General features: G+C 25.3%; 1 protein-coding gene across 1 annotated transcript in view; it reads right to left on the reverse strand.

Annotated features, from left to right (window-relative positions):
- Positions 1-24253, reverse strand: part of LOC129611955 (peripheral plasma membrane protein CASK-like) — a 74084-nt gene that overhangs the window by 14899 nt on the left and 34932 nt on the right. The window contains exons 6-10 of the mRNA XM_055525384.1: positions 21992-22167; positions 21654-21776; positions 21435-21582; positions 17732-17910; positions 16440-16607 (exon numbers count right to left, since the gene is read on the reverse strand). Of these exons, the coding sequence (XP_055381359.1) occupies positions 16440-16607; positions 17732-17910; positions 21435-21582; positions 21654-21776; positions 21992-22167 (794 nt within the window). The remainder of the gene's footprint in view (positions 1-16439; positions 16608-17731; positions 17911-21434; positions 21583-21653; positions 21777-21991; positions 22168-24253) is intronic.

Below are 24253 nucleotides of genomic sequence, written 5' to 3' on the forward strand. Positions count from 1 at the left end.
CGAGGAACTGATATCTCTTGTTATTGTGTGTTTCAATAGTAGATTGTATGTAGCAGTCAATGTAAACAAATACTCATCTAGTAATCATGTGGATTACAGTATAAAGCAATGTAGAGAACAATTCTTCATGCCTCTGTAGCTCAGTTGGTAGAGCGTCCGCCTAGAAAGCGGTAGATCACAGATTCGAGGAGAAAAATTTTTTAATTAATTTTTTTGCCTTTAACTCATTCCTTTGATTACGTTATTCATCTGTTCTGCAGTTGCATGAAGAAATTTCCATTAAGTTAAGATATATCCCAAAAGCTGAAATAAACTCACATATAAAATTTTATTCAAATCGGTTCAGCCGAACTTGAGATATACTTTTTTGAGATACAGATAATTTTTTTTTTGTATAATATGAAACATTCTTCTAAAATATTAACTAAAAATGGAATAACAATTTTATATTACCTATAATATTTTTGTTTGAACGCGGAAATAAAAATCTATAATGGTATTCATAATATACGCCCATTACCATCTTAATATACTGCAAGTATCTGTATGCATATAAAAGGTAAATTACATTATTATATGAATCTATGAATATGTATACAAATTAAAATAAATTTATACACGTTAATTTACGTATGTATATGTGAACGTACAGTGGCATCATCATTATCCTCTGATTTTAAAAAATATAGAAAGAAAAATATAATAATTATAAGTAATACACGTACACACTATGTAAAGAAAAACAAATGAAACAAAAATAAAATAAAAAAGAAAAGCATGGCATCATAATAAAAAGAAAAAGAAAAACAAAATATAAATCTGAGAACAACTTTTAAATATTCATATTTCAAGAGCTTAATCTTTACAGCTCACAGCTGCAATATGTTACGACCATTTTTAACATTAAAATAAAAACGGTACTCTATATTCGTATAATACCTATACTTATGTATATCCTTGGCTTAATTGAGAAGTACTGAAATCTAGAGAAAAAAAAATATAGAAACAAAAAAAAAGCAGAAAATGAGAAAAATAGGAACGAGGATACGTACAGGAAGAAAAAAATTAAAAAACAAGTAAAAACGTTTCAGTCGGTATGAACCGATTGAATTATACCCTTCACCTTTCATTGTTGTATAGCAATTACTCAAACCTGTGAAACCATTCTATAGAAACTTCACGGATATGTCTGACATATTCAGAACACACAACTACCAAGTTTCATGAATCTGACTTTCTTATTTTTCCAGATATTTAAAATTAGCTTTTGGACTTGTATGGGAGCTACTCGAACCTGTCAAGCAATTCCACCAAAACTTCAGAAATATCTTTGACCTGTAATTGGACACACGACTGCCAAGTTTCATGAATCTGACTTTATTATTTTGCCGAATATAAAAAATTTGCTTTTAGAGTTGTATGGCAGCCACCCGAACCGGTGCAGTTATCTCATTAAAATTTTTAGAACATATGTAGAATATAATTGGATACATGTATACAAAATTTTATATTTGTACCTTTATTAGTTTTTGAAATAATTAAAATAAACTCTTTGAGTTGTATGGCAGCTACCCGAATCCGTTGTCCGAATTGGTCCAATAAAAATAGGGTTCGTCCTTGGCACAAAAGAAGCAACTTGTGAAAGTTTGGTGTCGATTGCATTATTCGTTTTTGAGTTATCGTGCGATCGGACGGACGGACGGACATGTCTAAATCAACGCAGAATTTTACGCTGAGCAAGAATATATATATATGTCCATACCGCAGATGACTCCTTCAAGTAGTTACAAACTCCATACAAAAAATTATATAATATTATGATGCTTTTATAATAAATTACAATTATCATATAAGTGTCAAAGTAATTTCAATTCCTTTCGGAAAAAAATGCAACTATAGTTATTTCATTATCTTCTGTTCGAATCCTCGTTATTAAAATATTCTTAATATGCATTTATATGTATATGTATGTATGCGTACCGTATGGGTCAAATTATGATATAGATTTTCTTGTTTTTCCTTCTTATCTTCTTTTTCTAAACTAACCGTTTACGTTCTCTATATCTCATTACATAAAAGTAAAGACTGTGTGAGAAGGAGAATAAAATCAAAATTAGAAAATTTAAACAAAAAAATGAAAACAGGGCTGTTAAATGTACCATTTTCATTCGAATTCGAGACGTTCGAATTTCGAACTCAAGACCCATTTTATATTTTTTGCAATGTCTACGGAACTAATTGATGAAATTTCTTGAAATTTGTTATTTGAGTTCTGGCTGTTTCCAAAACTAACTCGCGAACTTTTCAAGGAATTTAAATAAAAGCGAAACACTACTAAGAATCAAATTTACATTTTTTGAGGTGTATTAACTAAGAGTTCACTAATTTCCTTAAAATTGGAAAGAATGGCTTAAAAGACATTTTCATAATTTTCTCGGTCGGCTGTTTGTTGCTCACATCAGATTTTTTTAATTGCATTTTTAAAGATAAAATTTAGTTGAATTAAAAGGTACCATGTACCAGTGGTACCATGATTTTAGGTTTCAAATACCATTTATTGAAATTCGATTTTTTTTTGCGAAGAAAAAAATTTGTTTAGTTTTCCATACTTGATTTGCGTTTTATATCAAAAATACAAATAAGATGAAAAACTGTAGATGAAATTCATAAACAAAAATTATAAAAACCTTGTCTCATGCACATATACTTACCAAAGAAATGTAAGTACGTATGTGTGAATATGCATTTCTGCAGTTATGAAAATACGAAAAGGCATATTTAAATTACTATAAAATTCACCTTTATTACAGACAGAGAGAGAAAGAGAGAGATAATCAAATGACAGAGAAAAGATGAGTTAAAAGCAATATAAAAATATCTGTTGAGAACAATATGTAAATCAAGTAATTTTCTCTATATGCTCTCGAAGACTTATTCTACAATATATGACTTACATACGACAAACATCACATTAACTTTTCTTTCACTCGTAAAAATTGATTTCGTATAGGGATATTTTTATATTCGTAAAGGGTATATTTTTAGTAAAATATTTAGCACTCTGATATTTCCGATTAAAAAATGCAATATATCGTATTAGAATGACATATGCTTATTTATGTATGTATACTGTATACTGATTATTGTATTATATATATATGTACATATGTACATATATACTATACACATTTCTATTATACTATATAGACATCATGATGTATGTCCGTAAATATATTTTGTTGCAGCAATAATATCGAAAAATTTTGAATACATACATACACAATGTTTTACATATTTTCATTGAATATTGTACATTATTATTATTTTATTGAAATGTTTGTTTAGGTAAGCTAGGTATAATATACAGTGTGAGAAGAACTTCTTAGTTCTTCATTGCATATTAATTTTTTGAAATCAGTTAATAATTATAGAAGTGATAACAACTTTTTTTCGAAACTAAAAATTTTCAATTACAAATTTATTACTCTACACACCTAAAAATTTACAACCCTGTATTTGTTACCCTACACACCCTGTACGTCACAGTTTCACCTTGTATTCATAATATGTTATTATTTTTAAAATAATAACATATTAAAAGGAAAAAAAATCGCAACTCCTATAAAGGTAAATAATTTTTTTCTAGAAATTTTTAGAAAAATTTCAATATAAAACTGTTATACTAATAGAGACCAAAAATTAAAATCGATTTGTTTTGTTAATACTTCTCAGAAATTCAGTAAAATTTCATTGGACCTTAAACATTCTATATGTATATTGTTGCTTTTATAGTATGTATATCCTTAAATCTACTCTGTCATACATAGTATACATAACTATTATACGAACAATCTTTGTGTACCTATTATTATAAATGTATAATATATCTATATTTCATGTAATATAATCACACTTATTATAATATTTTTTTATTATTTTCAATTTAAATAATGATATAGAATTTCATTTTATGTATATGTATGCATATATATATACATATATATATATATATTTATTATAATAATATGTATAGGTAAGAATAAAATATCAAAAGTAATGAAAACAAAAAGAGACCCAAAGAAATTTACTTTTTATTAAAAGAAGAAATTTTATTACAAATATATGTAAATATTATGTAAAATAGTTTATTATATTAAAATTTTATTTAGGTGAAAATCTAATATTATTTGAACAATTTCCTCTCTTATACACGTTTTCCATGATTATTTTGTTTGTTATTAAATTTTGTATTTTATATAGAAAATTATGTAAGTATATTAATACAAAAGTGAAAAATATAATATTGAGAAAAATTTTATATAGGTTAAATTTTAGACAACATTTTAACACATCGAAAAAACCACAAAAAAAATTAACACATAGTTCTCGAGAAATTTCGAGTTAAAAAAAAAAATTAAAAAAAAAAAACCAAAAATTCTGACTCTGACGAGCTTTATCTCCAAAACTGTGGCTCAAATCAAATTTATTGTAAGTCTGAAAATAAGGAGCAGTCAATCACCTGTTAAACCAGCCCCGATGGTTACTTTCATGTCCGTTAATGATTCCGAAGTTATAAGCATTTTATTTATATGCAGAAAAAATCTGGTATATTTTTTTTTCAACAGGTTGTAGTTAGAACCGAGAATATCAATCTATACCATTTGTAAAGTATTGATTGAAACGACATTGAAAACTTTCAGATACAGACAAACATAAGTCTAGTAAAACGAAAACATAATGTCAATACAAGGTGCAAGGATAATATTCATCTTCCTGCTGGAAATTTGGGTTACAAACAGCAATATATAGAGCTATAAAACTATATAATAACCAAGAAGCGCCACTAAAAAACTATAGCCACCCAATTTGATACCTACACACGTTAATTATTTCCAAAAGTCCGATCTTTATTATTATTATTAATTTTTTTTTAACTTTCCTTTTATAATCGTTTTATTTTTAATTATATTTTTCCTATTTCATTCCAACTAATTATTGAATTAATACATTTTATTTATCTAACTGTCTAATAATTACTGTTCTGAAATGAATTTATAAATTTTATATACATTTAATTCTTAGTAATGTTTATAATAGTAGTATACTTTGAATTAAAATATTTCAAAAAAAACGTGACATATGTACGTATATCAGTAAGACCTAAAATAATAATCACTACTATATCTATCTTCCTCTTATAAATATACCATATGATTGGTTACTCAACCAAACGTAAGAATGATATAAAAAAGAATAAAACATCCTTGTACTAAATTTAATAAGGCAACAGCTAATAAAATCACAAATCATTGCTCTTTAAATAATTATAATTCTTATACCTCACACAAAGCCTAAGATGAGAGTAATCTCGTATAGGCATATTTTAGAAATGAAACCAAAAAATGTCGTAAGATTTTGTGAATTAAAATATTTTTATAGTTATAAAAAATTTTCAAACAAATTTTTCTAAAATTTACATAAAATTATAGAAAAATCAAATAACAATTTTGTGTAGTGTACAAAAATCTTATATGCATGGAGCATATAGAGAACCAATTCGAAGTGGATAGCTTGCTGAAAATGTATAATAACCCCAAACTATGATTTTATATCTATGGAACCATTATTTACATATAAATTTAATGCAATAGTATTTCTTAGACTTGTTTCCCTGGTTTATCACCTAAGACAGCAAATAAGTTTGAATAAAAACACAACTAAAACGAAGAATAAGATCAATTCCTATAAATATTAACAAATCTGTAAAAATCAATTTCCATATATGGTCTATATTATATCTCAAGTATTAAACTGCATAATATAATTATAAATTAAATAAGGTAATGAATTTTAATATTTGTATCTAAGCAACAAAGTAAATTCTTTCTTAAAATATTTGCTCTAATAAACTTTTCTTTGATCTTAAAATATCAAAATTTCTATTAACTTTTAATATGCAATACAATAGTATCCTTATATAAGCTTTTATTTCCAGTATACTCATGTATATAGACATATACTTATTACTAAACTATACTAATATTTACATTGGTAAACAATGGATCTCATGAGAACCTCCCTTAAAGCCTTCTCTATTTTAAAATTTAAAATCGAAATTTAATTTACAAAAATCAAAAAAAAAAAAAAAATTTCATATCATGAGACATTTATCAATGTCTAGTCTTTTTGATTTTTTATTTACATAAAATAAATAAAAAAAAAGAAAATAAAACGAAAATAAATTCTACCTTTTTTTCCAATATTTTTCCTTTTTAAATTCTCTATTTCTAAAGAATATTATAAACAAAAAATAAAGTCCATTTGTTTCATTTCCTCTTTATTTACTATAAATAAAATATTAAATTTATATTGCATAAAAATAGGCGGGAAAAAAAAACTTCAATTTTATTATTCTTCTTTTACTAGCTATGTATTTTTTTTGTTTTTTTTTTTTTTCACGTGATGTTTGATCAATAAATATTTCATGACTAGGATAATACAAAAACAAAAATAGAAAAAAAAGTAAAAAAAAAATAGAAACAGATTTAGAAATAACGAAAGAACAGATTAAAAAATAAAAAACAGTATAAATTGTTTTCTGCTTTCTCTTTTGAAGGATATTTTAAGAATTTCACTAATAATATTTATAAAAATGAAAAAAATAAAATAATAACAATAACAAAGTGATTTTTTTTTCTGGATAAGCAAGACTGAATAAAAAATAAGAGTACAAAAAAGAAAGGAAAAAAAAAAAATTGAGTCAGAGAAATGAAAAATTAAAAAAGCATTCAATTTATATTTCCTAGATATTATACAAGATTCTTGATTTTTTATAAACGTACAGATATATTTTTACAGTTTACTTTGCTTGGAATTCACAGGAGCGATATAGTCACATTAATGGGTGATATAAATGCGAAATTCGATAGTAATAACAGCGGTCTTCAGAAAATTATAAGGAAATATGGCATAGAAGTCAGAAACAACAACAGAAAAAGTACCTTTGAACTCAGCATCGGCGCTACCAATTTACCCCACAAAGATATACACAAACGTACATGGTTATTGCCCAATGGTTAAACTATAAACCAGATTAATCATATATGTATCAGCAGCAGTTAGAGGAACTGCATAATAGATGAGAGAAATAGAAGGGTAGCAGACATTGACAGTAATCACGAGCTGCTTACAAGCTATACTAAGATTAAAATAGAAATGAAGAGACATTATAACACCAGAAACAAAATGCTACTGTACTCAGATACTTCGCAATCCCGAATTGCGCACAACTACCAATATCAGATTGGCGCCTTGGATTAAAGATCAAAAAACTGACGAAAAAACACTTGATACAGAAGAAACACATCGAAAGTATCTGTATGATATATGAAGAAGCTTAGGGATTTCATTAAAAAGAGAAGAGAAACTAAGCAATTAGCGACCGTTGGAAATATCAAAAACTCTCCAAAATAGCGAAATTTCTTCGAACATATGGCATTCCTGGCGGAGCAACACCGTAACCACAATTTGCACCGAATAATTAATCAACTTACTGGACAAAAAGAGAGCACAATACGCCCAATTAGAGAACGAAAATGTCAATCTAGTGACGAATAAAGAAGCCCAACTGGTAAGGCGGAAAGAACACTTTGAAACCATAAGCAATATAACACATAACATAAAACTTAGGAATTTCTCCTAAGATCCTCCGAGCATGAGCAAAATAAAAACAACCATAAGAAAACTTATTCGAAACAAGGGAAACTACTTAAAATTGGATATTTCGGTTGTGTTTGTCAATAAAACTAATTGATGAAATTTTGCAATCGATTATGCGCTGACCACATCTAATTTTTAAATGTAGGTATACTAATATAATATGAACGTAGCGAAAAAGAAGATTGAAAGAAACAAAATTAAAAGAAAGGGGAAAAATTATAAGAGAAAATGTAAACAATATCAATCAAAATTAATTATAGAATGTAACTGTTCCGTTAAATACGATTATATATTCATCTATTTAATCAGACACATTGTATTTGTTGTATATATAAGTGTTCGTATATCCTTAATACAAAAATTTTTACTATGCTAAAGTTACACTTAATTGACAACATATAGAAAGTGATTAATTGTATTAATAAGCGATAAGTGTACAGGGTATAACAAAAATATTTTGTATAATATATTTGTTCTTGAAATGGAGTGATATACACATTCATTTCAAGAACAACATACAAAGATTTAATATATATCGATTTTATATGTTTTGCATTGAATTTTAAAATTCGTTAGAAAATATTATCTATAGAATATTTTATTTCTTACTTCAAATTTTCAAAAATGAGTAATTAGACTGAGAAATATTTTAATAAGAAAATTGACAGTAATATTAAAATTCACTAGTTTACTCTTGAAATATGTTTTGCTCAACAGAAATGCTCTTCTTACCAATTTAAAAACTATATAAGAAAAGAATTTCCTGGTCAGCTTCTTCTTTTTACCGCATAAAATAGGATTGGTAAAAATCACTATATAAGTTCACGAATTTTACAAAATTTTAATATTCGTCCTGTATTTTTTGTTTATCTTAATAATTATTTAATTATTCATTTGGCAATTCTATATAACACCTGTAGTACATAATATATATAAAAACAACAAGATGGGAAAGAAGGAAAGAAATATTTCAATTTTCAAACACTCTGTTAAATAATATATCCGGTTGGAAAATGCAATCACATTATTCAATATATATATATATATTATATATATATTATATATATATATATATATATATATATATATAATATATATATATATATATTATATATATATATTATATATATATATATATATATATATAATATATATATATATATATATTATATATATATTATATATATATATATATATATATATATATATATATATATATCTTGAATAATGTGATTGCATATTATATATATTTTAATTAACTGTACAATTTTGACATTTCATTATTAATACTTCTTTAAATTTTAATTTTAGAATATTAAAATTAAAGGAAGCATTGTATATTATGTGATTTTAAAATTTCTATAGTGCACACTCTATATATAACACTATTATAATTCTAACTATATATACTACATAAATGCTTATATGTATATATATAATTCATATATTATGTAAGTACATTTATGTATAGTAAAAACTGATGGAAAAATTCAAACAAAAATATAAACTAAAAAGAGAAATAAGAAATACTAACAAAAATAAAATGAAAAAAAAAGGAAAACAAACCAGCATTTAGTAAAAATTGAACTTTTCATAAGAGTTTTTCAACAATCAAGGATCACATAATCTAATATTATTATACACATAATAATATATAAAGCAATATACACAAATTTCCTTTCTGTTGTTTCATTTCAGTTGTTTATAAATTCTTACATGTTCATACACACACAGAACCAAAATGATTTTACATTATTGGTCATTATTAAGATTTTAATACTCGTAAATTAATAATTTTCAAATTTAATTTTTATTATTTATATATATTTAATTTAAATATTAACACGTTCAATAAAAATAAAATATAATATAATTAAGTTGTGAGTTTTTATAATTATTTAATTAAATAATTGAAAAATTTTCAAAAAAATAAATTTTATACAATTTTAATGTTAAATATGATATTTTTACATTTGTCTAAGAATTTTTTTTAATTTTTATAATTTATTTAATTATAATATGGAATTTAAATTCTATTAAGAAAGAATTATGACTACCTATCACGATTTAATCGCCATTTAAAATAATTTTTGTACACCATTTATAAAACAATTTTTATTTTTTCTTCTATATCTAAATTATATAAATTTAAATAATATTTTAATCTAATTTTGAATAAATAATTTTTTCTATATTTTGCCATTATTATTGTAAATAAAAATATTTTCTTTATATTATTTTAATAATATTTTAATTAATTTTTTATTCTAATCACTTTTTATTAAATTTTCACTAAAATTAAATTTATTTTTTATTTTTTTAATTTTCAATATTATTTTAATATTTTAATAAAATTAAATTTTGGCTGAAAATAAAAACTAAAATTTTTCACAATTTGTTTTTTTTTTTTTTTTTTGTTTTCATATTTTCAAGAAAAAGGCGGTCAAAATTTTATCACCGTAAAATTGAAAATAAAAAATGAACACCAAATTTTTATTCACCCTTTTTTATAAAATTTTTTGTTGTTTTTTTTTAATTTATTCACTCTGTATAATTAAAGAATAATTGAAATTGAAATGATTAAATGAATTTTTAAAAATAAGTAAAAATATTTATGTGTGTATATAATATGCAAGTTGCTTATTTATACATAATGTATACATATATAAACACACTACGGGCACTGATTTCAGTGGTAATAAAAAAAATAAAAATAAAACTAACTATACACTACATTTTTTTTTATCGAAATGAAAGCAAAAAAAAAAAATTAATATGAATTTTTTTTTTTTTAAGGATAACAATACATTTTAACGTTTTACCGTCTTGTGAAATCAGGGTGAACTACTCCTAGCACCAAAAACAATTTCAAGTGAACGTGCATTCAAACGTTAACAAAAAATCAAAACAAAAATGAAAAGAGGAAACAGAACAAAAAAAAAAAACAAATTGTGAGTAAACATTATAACTGTTTTTTTTTGTTTTTATTTTTTGTTATCATTCTTATGTACAACCTATTTATGTAATGTATAGATATAAAAAAATTTATACAAAAATTTTTTTTTATGAAATGTGAAAATATTTTCATTTTTCTTTTTTTTGTATATCGTTTTTTTTTTTTTTGTTTTTGTTTCCCTTTTTATTAAGGTTTAGTGGAAAAATGATAAATTTACATAAATTCCAAAATCCTATATAGAATTTCGAAATAAAAACAAAATAAAATTCCAATAAATGCATGTATCATTTTATAATAGAATGAAAAAAGTAGGGGAAGTGGAAAATAAATAAAGGGAATTTTCTTTTATTTAGGGAATTTTTTTTTCTTGGAAATTTACTCTCAAATCTCAAAGGTAACCATGGAAATTTGAAAAATTTATATTAATACAAAAAAGAAATATGTAAATATTGTTTTCATAGCATAAACAATAATAAATTGTGAAAAATATAGATAGTAAGGCTCTGAAAAAGTTTGATAAAAATCCCAAAAATTGTAAATATGGAAACACTGCCTTCTACTTATTTTAAATATAGTTTCTGATTTATTATACGGCTTATGGTATTAATAAACAGCTTCTGAAACCTTAAATTGATATCTGTATATTAAAAACCGCTATAATTAACAGGGTGTTTCGCATAAGGTGGCAAATAATTTTAAGAGTGATTCTTTGTCGTGGGAGGGGGAGCATGGGGGGTGCAAATATACACGTTTGGTTATCGAGATAAAGGTCGTCAATATCAGAATTTTTGTTTTTTTTTTGAAATTTTTTTTTTGAAAAACTCGAAAATTTTTGATATTATTTTCTGAAAGTTAATCCAGGAAAAATAACATTTTCCTTAATTTCTTATAGTTTTTCCAGTAAAACGTGTTAAATCGGCTACTTGACCGTCCAATTTAAGAATCCCAGCTATATTGATAGTATCATCTGATAATATAAACGAATTCTTGTAGAAAAGGAATATTAACCTTTTTTAAAACAATGTCCTTAATAGCTTTCGCAAGTACATACTTAATTACATTTCAATTTTACGATGACTGTGAAAATAATTTCTTATTTTCATAACAATTTTATTACATTAGCACATTTTTAGTGGAGATCGTAAAAAGAGTACACTATTTACGGGAATCTGTATAACGATAATGAATATTACGTACCTAAGGGAATTTTTAAAATAAACAAAAATAAATTCTATTTAATGTTATCAGCGCCACAAATTTTTATAGCGGAAAGTAGACTAACTAAAATATCTAAATAAAAAAATATATAAAAGCGAAAATAACTAGGTAGTTTTACAAAAAAATAAATTCAAACAAAAAAAAAACATAAAAGGAAAATTTCTCACGCATGTCTTATTTAATTTTAAATGAATAATACAATATGAAAAAGAATCCTTATAGGTAAGCTATACGTAGGTTTTTGTTTTTTTAGTAATTTTTTAAATTTTAAAATTAATTAATACAATGTTGCAATTTCGAATTTTTTAGTTTCGAAATTAAAAATTTATTTAATTTTATACACAACTGTGTAATAGGGGATAATGCATAGGGGACAAATAATATAGTATGTATGTATGTGTGCATGTAAAAGAACTATTGTGAATAGTTTTTACATACAGATTTAGAAAGTTACATACTAAAAAAATAAAATAAGAAAAAATATTTTTGTTTGTTGCAATTCATTATTCATACGAAAAGGACATTTTCGTAGAATCTCTTTTGTTTATTCACAATACATTTAAATTTTTTATAATATTTTGTATATTTGTAGTTGCTATTTTTTATTTTTTTCTATTACTTTACCTTGCTTTTTTGCTAATAGCCTTTTTATCAACTTTTCCCTTTTATTTTTCGTGCAAATAGTAAGTTTTTGTATTTAAAATTTTCATTGTTACCTATACATTTGATAGAATTCTGATTCTTATGGTTTACAGGATTTATTTTTCAATAAAGATAAAAGAAAAATATATGTACACATACATAATTTTACAATAATATAGGAAAAAAGGAAAAAATTGAAAAAATATTTTTCAATAATTTTATATTGCTTGTTGAATAATAAATTAGATTTTTATTTTATTCATTTCTGTTTTTTGCTCAAATTGGCACTTGAGTTTTTCATGATAATGCGATAATTTTTCCAAATGGCATGGCAAACAATTCTTGTTTTTTTGTTTAAACTTCATATACATTACATATGTATGTATTATTTGTATGTAAATAAAAAATTTCATATTTTATTTTAAGAAAACAAAGCGAATTTTGTTCTTCCTACATTAAAATTTTATATCTAATATGCTTTTGAACAAACTTTAAAAGGAGTCACTGAAAATAACAAAAAAAAAGTGCTCTTGAATTTTTAAAATTTACTTGCATATAGAAAGAAAAAACATTTGTAGTAGAGCGCGCCTACAATTTCTCAGGAAATATTTATAATATGAAAGTATTGGTTTTGTCTTTTAATAGTTAAATTACGCTGCAACGAACTTGGACCAAATCACTCGGAAGTTGCTTACATTTTATGCACTTTCTAAATCTTCAAATATATTATTCTCTTAATAACTTCTTTGGAAAGTTATTAAGGCTGACTTTATTGACATAAAGGGTGTTCTCAACAATACCTCATACGACTAGATCGCGCCTTCTTTGATGAGAAGAGATATTAATTAGCACTGCTGTACAGCTGTCATGTCGATTCGTCGGTTTTGGTATTAATGGTATACCTAATGGTAATCTTGCCGGACTTTTTATGTCAACATAGACTCCTTGCAATATAATTCAATGATAGTATATTGGGGCAAGGGGTAATAATAATTAAATTCTTTCATTAGGTGGGAGAAACTAATAGAGCCGTAGCCAGTTTCATGTTTTGAACAAGAAATCATGGTGTCTCAAACAATGTGAAGTTTAAGATTCCCGGCCGATAACGCCCTTACGTGGCAGTCATATTATGACATTGTAATTGAGCAAACTATTGCTGGCTTTGATGGTAAAAAATCTGGTGAACTCGCAAATAGGCCCACTATTGTTGGATTCGGGGTCATTAAATTGAGCCCGCCCCCTTGAACTTTCCAGAATTATGGAACACCTCTTCAACAATTTTTAAGCTAGGTTTTTGACCTTGACTGCTGCATAAATGTAAAATATCTTAGGGGATATGTAAATATAGAACCCCTAACATAGTCTTGGATAGTCAAGTGATGATAGAAATTTATAGTGACATGATGTTAATGCGAGATTTCAAAATCGAGAAATTTGTTTGACTCGAGTAGCGTTCAGAGTTTTATCATGAAAAAAAAATTTCTCTTGTTTTTTCCTTTATGAAATTTTGTAAATTTTTTATTGATCCAAATCAATATCAAGTAAAAAAAAAATTAATTTTCTTCGATTTTAAAACAAAGTTATTAATTCTATTCAATTTAATATTTTCCGTAAACAAACAGTGACGTTTCAAAAAAACTCCCAAAAGAAATTGACTTGAAGATTTTTTTTTGTAAAAATCCGACAGATTTCTTTTAAATTGATAATAAAGATATCTAATGTTACCTCTTACTTAGTTACCAATAACTTTTCAACATAATAATTTTGTGGAAATGATGAATATCAAAAATCTTTCAATATTTTTACACAGCATGTTGTTGTTTTTTTTTTAACTTATGACATTTTATGTTCACTTTTCTGTTAACAAAGAAAGAGAACAACTCTTTTCATTGATAATAATAAATAACAATACACGCATACATACATATACACTAATATTAAAATACTTCTAAGTATGATTTTAAATTATTTCTCGTCACGTAAGAGCGCAAAAATAGCAAAAAAAAAAAACGAAAACGTTCCATCATCAACAAGGAAGTCTTTAATGATCCTGTCTTATGCTTTCATTATATCACAAATAATGTGATATATTTATGTATGCGTATATAATGAGTATGTATATTTTTTTTTATTTTTCACATTTTTATTGTTTTCTCAGCTAATAAATACATGAGATAAAGATAAACACATAACTTTATATATATATACGAGTATACAAATTGTCTCTAACTCTCTTTATCTTCATTTCTGTACAACAAAATCAATAACATATTTTACAGGATTAAAATGTGACATTGCCTTGAAAAATGACTTGAAAAGCAACAAATTTGCTATGATCTAAAGGATGTTGCACTTAAAAAAATAACAAGAAAGAAAAATATAAATAACAAGCAATGTACAATGAAGTCTGTAAGAATCTAGATAGCTAAGTATAAATATTCTCGTATATGATATACAAACGTTTATAATAATAATTAAACGCTTCCAATATCTTAAATTGAATAAAATACAAGCGAATTAATTGATAAGCTTGTGAATTTTTATGAGCCAATAACCATTTGGGATTTCAATACATCAACATATTATTAAAATATTTTTATACTCAACTCAATTAAATTCAAAATTTATATATATAGGACGAGTTCTCCTACCAATGGACGAAAAATGAATTTTCATTTTCATCCTCTGGATTCTTAACTCTGGTCAGAATAAAATTTTCAATTTTTGTTTCTAACCAGAGTTAAGCATGCTCTTCTAGATAAATTTTTTTGCTTTAAATTGATAAAAAATACAAAAATGTTAAAGTCTATCAAGTACGTGTTGAGTGTTCATGCACCTATGAAGGCATGCACCATTGTACTCGTGTTGTTTTATGGATTAAAATTTTATTAGTTAGTTTATTAAGAAAGATCTAGAAAACGATATGTAGATAGGAATGTTGGCTGAGGATTTACAAACCTACATTTTAAATTTTTTATTTTTAAAAAATTATTGTGTTAAATGTACGTACACGTATAGGTACTAACTCAAACGTGCCCAACTAATTTCTGACATATTACAACTGTTCACAAGTAAAGTAGTCTTCTGGTTACAAGACCTATATTCATATTATCTAATAATTTATATACACATATTATGATTTTATTTATTTGTATATAAAAAGTATTATATTTTGAGAAAAAGCTGAACGAAGTTTCTTTGAGTTAATTTTAAAATCCAATAATTTTTCTCTGTAATTCAGCATCTTTTCTCTTGAAGACGGGAAATGCCTAGTTTTCAAACCAAAATGGTTTTTCAAATTTATTTTTCTCGCCAATTTATCAACCAATTTTTTTTTAATTTTAATACTAGATATTCAAAAATATGCACGGAGAATTAGAAGATTTTAAATTTCACACAAATAATTTCCACCACCTCATTTGATTTTTGTATAAGCTTGGACTTCATTGGTGAATGGATAGATAATATGTTTGGCAACAACACTAGGTATTTACAGAGTATATAACTTTATTTACCGATACAGAGTATAACAATCTATTCTATATAGATTGTTAAAAATAATATTTTGGCTACCAACAAAATATTATTTATAAACAAATTTAAGTAAGTTAAATCATAAATTAATTCTATCTTTATTTATGCCTTAGATTTTCCTGTAAAAAACCAGAAAAGAAAAAAAGCAAACATTCTATATCAAAATTCCAATACACCACAGAGATTTTCAACAATATGCAATATAAGTGTATATGTATAAAGAGCACTCAGCAACACCACAAATTCAAAATAATTTTCTTTTAGTTTCAATTTAATTTTTTGTTATAACCATTTCTTTTTTTTTGTGTATAATTTTCATAATTTGTTTTTACGCCATTTTAATATACAAAAAACAAAAAATATAATTTACCTGTAAATGTGGCAGAGATAATAATTGAATTAATTCTCCTTTATCCCTAGCAAATTTATGACCAGAAGAAGATGAAACAGCATCAATTGCATCACGACATCTTGAAACAGCATCACCCGGTGGTGCTCTAGCTGGTGACATTACTGTACAACTAATACGATCGAATAACTGTTAAATTTAATAAAAAAAAAAATTAGTATAGAAAATTGTAACTTTCGAAATTATACTAGCTTTCATAACTTTGAAAAATATAAGAAAAATTTTGTTAGTAAAAATTATCTAAGCCAACCGTCAGCAAACTTTTGTGGGTTATGAGCAAATATATACTATGTGAGTATGAGTATGGGCCATTCGAGTTTCTTACAGTACCTACTTACGAGAAGAAATTTTTAATCTTAAATCGATTGTGTTGTTTTGACAAATAATAAATTTGTACAAAATTTTATGTACCTAATTTCCTAAATTTTTTTTTATTAAAAGCAAAATGATGGGCCGCTCTTTGACGACAGCTAACTATTATATGTCATCTAAACTCAGTTAAAAAGTGTTAATAAAGTTTCTCTTTATTATTTTATTTCAAAATAATTATATTTCACAATTGCTTTAAAATAAAAATAATTAATAAGGGTGGCACATGGCTAAAAGGAAATCGATTGCATACCTAGTCATCGTTACTAGAATGCTACTGGATACCGCATATGCATTGAAAAGTAAAATTCAACACGATCGCAATACCCTATACGTTATTGTATGCGATTCTGTCGGTAAGAAATTAATAACATTAAATCAATCAACTCTCAATTGAAAAATAAACTAAGTGTAATTTTTAGACTTTAATAACACAAAATTAAGAGTTAAACTTCTTATACACAGCAACGTAAACTTTGCAAAATTACAAATTTATTTCTTGTAGAAAAACATGAAGACACTACATTCTATATTAAAAAAGTTCTTAAAGAAAATACTCATGGATATTTCTAATTTAAACTTAAGAAAACTCATTAAAAGCATTTTATTGCTGTTGCAATAGAAACTTAATATTATCCTTCTACTTTGATAATTAAAATAAATATTTTATTTGAAAAGAGAAAACTTATTTAAAATTTTTCTTTTAACTATTCTAAATGTACAATTAAAAATTATTTTATTGTTGAGAAATAATAATGAAATTTAAGGTTCTGTACACGTAAAATGAGGGAAAAATTGTTGTATGATGTAATTTTAAAATTTATTATTCATGTTTTATGAAAATAATTCTAAAATAATAAATTTTGAATAAAAAATGAACTTACCTGTAGTAGTTGATGTAATTTTGTATCTCGTAACATATCACGTAAAACTTCTGGATCAATAAAGGCATCTTGCAAAGCATATATATCATCCAATGAATCTAAAACTTTTTGTACGGCTTCAAGACCAGCTTCTTCATCAGCCCATTCATTTAAACTTTCTGATGCAGTTCCTATTGGCACTGGAATTATTAATATATTATAAAAACGATCAATATTATATTTGAAATGTATATTACCGTAAAAATTTGAGTACAATTAGTAATGCATTATAAAATAATTTTAATGTACATGACATGAGTTTCTAGAAAATTTTAAATTGCAATATAAATTAATTATGAGAACGTACAAATTTGGACTTCTAAACTAATTTTTGTTTGAAAATGGCACATTTTCACTTTAAAAGCGTTAAATAACAAAGTTCATTTAGTAAATTTTTGGACAAGGAGGCCATTATTGTCATAATCCAAACTTTTAAACTAATAATTGATTGAATGTCGATATTTTGCAATATTTGAAAGATACAAGTGACAATGAGGTGACAATACAAGTGACAACGTTCAGATGACAACTTGGTAAAGATAAATTTTATTCTTTTTCAATAAAGTATTATACTAGATTCTATACAAACTGAAAAATATTTCTTGTCGTGTAAAGGAATAAATTTTTTTATTTTGATCTGGAAAAATTATTTTTTCTCTAAAATTTATTTATCCTAAGAAATTTGAACTGCCCTGCAAGAGTGAAAAATTATGGCAAACATACTCTTTCCAAAGTGTTTTTGAAAACAAAGTAATAAAAACTTTAAAGTACCGTTAGATACCTATTACCGTTTAAAAAATTAATCTACTATAGTAAATTAAGTAAGTGTAACTGGGTCGAACAAGATATCGAAGATTAGCATAGATTCCTCAAGAGAACGCTCAATGATAACCTGGTGATCACGGAGTAATGGTAGAAAAATGGCACAAATGTGCTAGTTGCGATGTGGTGGACTTGCTCCGTCGGCCACGTTTAGAGACCAACCAAAGTAAATTATATGTTTTTTGTTATGTATTTAAAATTCGTTAAATTTAGGATGAAATAAACTAAAAGCAAGACAAAATATACCGAATTCCAACTTAATTTTAAAATATGCGATTCGTCAATATCCCTTGGATATCTTCGTTTAACATTTACATCATATTATTCTTATTATAAGCGTAAAAAATTTCATAATTATGAATATATTATGAGGAATTTGAAATATATACATAGTCGAATCATTTTAAAACTAAAGCATTGTTATATGACAAAAATCTATGCAAAACATAAATGCATACACATATACACATATACATAAGTATACATAAATAATAATATGCTGATACCTTTTTGTCTAAGCAACCAACAAAAATTTGATATTTCGAATGATGCTTTATAAATGAATTGTCTTCTGTACAACTACATAATAAAGCAAATAGTATACTGTTGTTCTGAAACTAAGAGTACCACTTAACCTGATTAAATAAAATTTTCTTAAGGATTTAATAATGCTCTCAGTTTTAACGAGTATATACTCGTATATGTATGTGTATGTTACTGCACTTTTATATATTTATAATCCTTATATTATTATAAAGGAATAACAAAAACAAAAATTTTTTCTCTCCATTATAAATTTGAGGTAATGAGTAGTAAAACAGAACTGAAAGAAAACTGAACGTACCAAAAAAGAAAAGAAAATTAATGAAAGTTTAGGCGATCTTAGGGGATAAAGGTAAGGAAACTATAGATTAAATAGAGCCTAAATAAATAAATTTAAATTTGCAAAGAAGGCGTAAAGCAAGCTAATAAATTTATTTTCGTGTTTGTTTCTTCTCTTCTCCTCTCCAATTTTTTTTTTTTTTGTTATTTCTATTTTTTTTTCTAACATTAAGGTTGCAACGACCTTGTATTTAAGTGGTGTTATTCAAAGAGAAGAAAGTTAAAAAACAAAAAATAACAAATGAGTAAAATTTTTTCAAGCGAAAGGACATTGTATAGTTGATCTTTTGATGAAAATCTTTTAAGGAAGAAAAACTCATATTTTAATTTTTATGCTTTAATTGCTTTTCTCCTATATTTTCTTAAATATTTTTCGTTTAGTTCAACATAACCTGTTTTGTTTTTCCCCTCTCAAACATTTTCTCTATATTATTGGTTAATTGGCATAATTAAATAAATTTGTATGTAAAAAGGTGATGATCCTTGAATTTTTGATGAGCTTTCAGTTAGATGCTTATGCTTATAAATGTGATGGATTAATTTTTTGTTTTGTTTTTCTTTTGCAAATTTTTGTCGTATCCTTAAAGTTGAATGATTTTTTTTGGAACAGAAACTGAATAAATAAAGATTTAATACCTTAATTTTGCTAATTTAAAAATTATGTTAAATTGGGTTCATATATGCGAGAGATGTTTGGCTGTTTGTAAGCAAAATAAAAATGAAAAAAAAAGTCAATTAAGGTTTAAATAACTTAACGTATAAGAAATAGTTTTAAAATAGCTATTTTAATTTTAGCACTTTCCCAAAAAAATTTTGAAAATATTTTGTGCTTATTAGTTTCACACTGTCGGACCGTCCATCCGTGGACATGTTTACAAAATTTCTACACCCTTGAAGAAACTAGAAACTTATTTTTGAGAAGAAAACGTTTTCCATATCTCCACTGCTTTAAAAATTATAGCTCCTTAAAACTCTTAAAATTCTACTTTTTAGCAATTCATTGCAGTGAAACCATAAGCCTTTTTGAACTTTTCCAAACGCAGAAAAGTGGTGGCTGGCTTTTTCTACAGCGACATAATATCATAAATGAATTTTGAAAATACAATCAAAATTTGTGAAATTTAATTTTTTGCGGCGTCTTATATGTAATTCCGAAACTGTAAGCTTTTCTTAACTCACGCAATTAACCCTTAAATTTCTGCATTATGTTAATGTCTCTTTCAAGTTTTTTTGTTTTATTTCGCAGATTGCAACTATTGTTCATCCTGAATGTATGTAAACTCTAAACCAACATTTGTAACGAAAATAAATTAGTTGTTCATTAACTGTCAGTCATTCATGAAATAAAACACTAAGAGAAAAACGTAAGCACTCTTACTGTTGCTAACGTAAAAAATTTACGCCCGACCCGACGGATACATTTATTCATAAACAAGTGTCATATTTATCGATGCAACAAAAATAAGTATAATAAATTTCTTAAATAATTATAACGTCTTACTTCTTAATTGTAACTTTCTTTATACCAAGCTTTTAGAAAAAAAAAATGGATTCCACGCTTGGAATAAAAATTCCAATGCAATAATATAAATTAAGAGACATGTTGCGCAAAACAACATAAATGGCATAAAGAATATAAAAAATATTTACATCTATGTTATTATTTAAAAATGGTGAAGTGATTAATATCGTTTCTTACATTTCCACCGACCTATAATTTTATTAACAATAAAATTAAACTCTTATTATAAATGGAATTTAATTAAGCACTTAAATTTAAGATAATTTATTAAAATTAAAATCTTAAAGTAACTTTAAAAATTTTACGATAAATAAAAAAAAATTTACGATAAATGAACATTTAATATAAAAGCACGTAAACTGATAATGTCATAAAACAACGTGGTGGACAATTTACATTAACATGTTGCCGTATTTTAACAAAAAAAAATTTACTTACTTGTATCAGTATCTGTACCATATAATGGATCTAAAGCGACACCTCCCGCAACAGCTTGTACAGCACCTTTCAATTTTCTTCTAGCATTATATCGTTTTAATTCTTCCACCGTTTCAGCTAAATGTATTCTTTGTAATTTGTCTCTATCCTATAATTTTTTTAATTTTTCAAATTAATTCAATCGATATCATTATAACTTGGTTAATATTAATATCTTACCCTCATCCATGGATGATCTAATACTTCTGATATCGTCAATCTATGACTAGGGCTAGTTGATAACATTTTTGATACTAAATCTTTGGCCGAAGTTGAAATTGGTTTCCATTCGGGTGCATCAAGCTACAATAAACAATTAGATTATCGTAAAATACTAAATCCATATAAGTGTATAAAAATTATAGTAAATATTTGTTTCTTCTAATATAATAAATTCTACAGGTTCTTATGAACCAACAATTAAAAAACACTTTCATCTATATAATTATTACAAAATGATATTATTCGTATAATACTTTTCATAATTATTATATAATAAATTAATACAAAATACGTACCGCTAGTCTCCCTCTCACTATCGAATCTTGTAATCTTTTTCCAGAACCAAGAAAAGGCAAACGTCCTGATAATAATACATGTAACATAACACCAGCACCCCATACATCACATGCTTTAGCATAAAGTCGTCTAGAAACTACTTCTGGTGACATATAATGAGGACAACCAACACGTCCTGTAAATATATTCAAGTAAAAATTTATGAAAATTGTGTAAAAAGAAAATGGGGAAAAAAACATAATGAAAAACAGAGAAAGAAAACAGACTTTTTATTTATAAAATAAGCAAAATTGACTTAAAAGAAAATGAAAAATTTTGTTGCCTATTTACAAAATGGGTTATGTCACATTTATTACGAGATTTCATTTTAAACAATTCTGTTATAATAAATTTGTTTATTTCTATGTATTTATATAAAAACAAGCTAGGAATAAAGGAAATATGAATTCTATTTGTGATTGTCATCAAGGAATAAGGATAATAAGGATTTTTATTTAATTTTTCATTTCTTAGTCCGTTGTTGGACAATTAATATAAAGATAAAACAACATAAGTTTTTAACACAGTACAGTACTGTGTAAAATATTTGGAAGGAATACTCTTTTTAGAATAAAATAAACTATTTTCTCTATATAAATCTCTACAAAATGCAGAAATTGAACTTAGATATGAATTTTCATCAAAATCAGCTCAGCCGAAATTAAGATACCGAACCTTATTTTTCTAAAAAGAGGCCGTAGTTTGCATTACGCTTAGTAAAGAACGCTGTCAACACATTTTTTATTTAAAAGTGTATATGACATTCAATCGAACGAAATGTGGTCTCGTCAAAAAAGTGATATTTACAATACAGTGACTGAAATCAGTCACTAATACACAATATCAGTGTGAGCCACAATACAGTAACTGTTACAATACGGTGACCGAAACAATACGGTGACCGAAATCGGTTTTTAAATCTAAATCAAACCGATTTGTTCAGATAAGTTGATTTAATGGTATGAAACATGAATAATATGAGCATATATAGTGCTAAGAATATTACGCCACAGTGTTATTGTTCTCTTAAAATAATTAATTCATTGTTGCCATAATATCTCAACAAAATTTTCAAAAATATTATATACTTTCTTCAATTCCAAAGCTCATAAACGTTTAATTAATTTAATAAAAGCCAATACTTAAGAGAATTAATACAAATTTCTATAGAATTCCCATATACTTCAATAATAACTTATGCAATAAGAAAATAATTTGTTTTTAATGTTTTACACTGTACTGTTGTCACAGAAATATATACATACATACATATCATACATAATATAATATTTTTATGTACTCTTTTCTGTTTGCTTAAAGATATTTCGTTATACGATATAACAAAAGTAGTCTTCACATTCTCTTTTGTATATAACAGTATAAAATGTTAAAGAAAGACAAATATTATGTGTAGAGTTGCATAAAATTATTCATTTAGTTTTGACGTCCAGTAAACATTAAACATTTGCGCATACATATTATATATATATATATACATAATTATGTATAAGAATGTTACATACAGTTATACTGGGTAAAAAAAATATGAATAATTTGTGTGCAAAAATATATACAATAATAAAGTTGGGTCAAACCAATGGTTTGTATTGTAGCACTTTTCCCTTCAACAAGTGAAAATACTGCTCTATGTATTTTTTTTGAAGTTTAACTGTAGTATGCCGCAATAGCAGGAGCAAGCCACTGCTTTTCTGCGTTTGCAAAATTTGAAAAATGCTTATGGTTTCACTGCAATAAATAGTTAAGAAAATGGCATTTTTAGGGTTTTGGGAGGGTATAACTTTCTATCTTGAAGGGTGTAGAAGTTTTGTAGACATATTCACGGACGGATAGAGGGACGGACAAAGTGAAACTAATAAGCACTTTTTTTCTAAAATTTTTTCAAACGGTACTCCCAAAGGTCGGGCAATAGAATAAGTGCAAACGAAGGACAAACTAATAGAAGACATTTTCGTTTTCAAAGAGCGTTTTCGAGAAGAAGTCTCAAAGTTGGTCTGTTTTTGAGAATCGTCTATTATAAAATTTCTTACAACTCCGAAAATACCTTCAAGTATCGAACATCCCGTATACATAAATATTAATTTTCGAAAAATATCCATATGCACATAATAACAAGAAGAAGAAGAAGAAAATTTTTATGTATAAAATTATTATCCTTGCATTACGCTGCAAAGAAAATTTATCGAAATTGTATATAGGTACTT

The sequence above is a fragment of the Condylostylus longicornis genome, unplaced genomic scaffold (genome assembly GCF_029603195.1).
Source record: "Condylostylus longicornis isolate FDR11 unplaced genomic scaffold, ASM2960319v2 ptg000055l, whole genome shotgun sequence".
In the NCBI taxonomy this organism is placed as follows: domain Eukaryota; kingdom Metazoa; phylum Arthropoda; class Insecta; order Diptera; family Dolichopodidae; genus Condylostylus; species Condylostylus longicornis.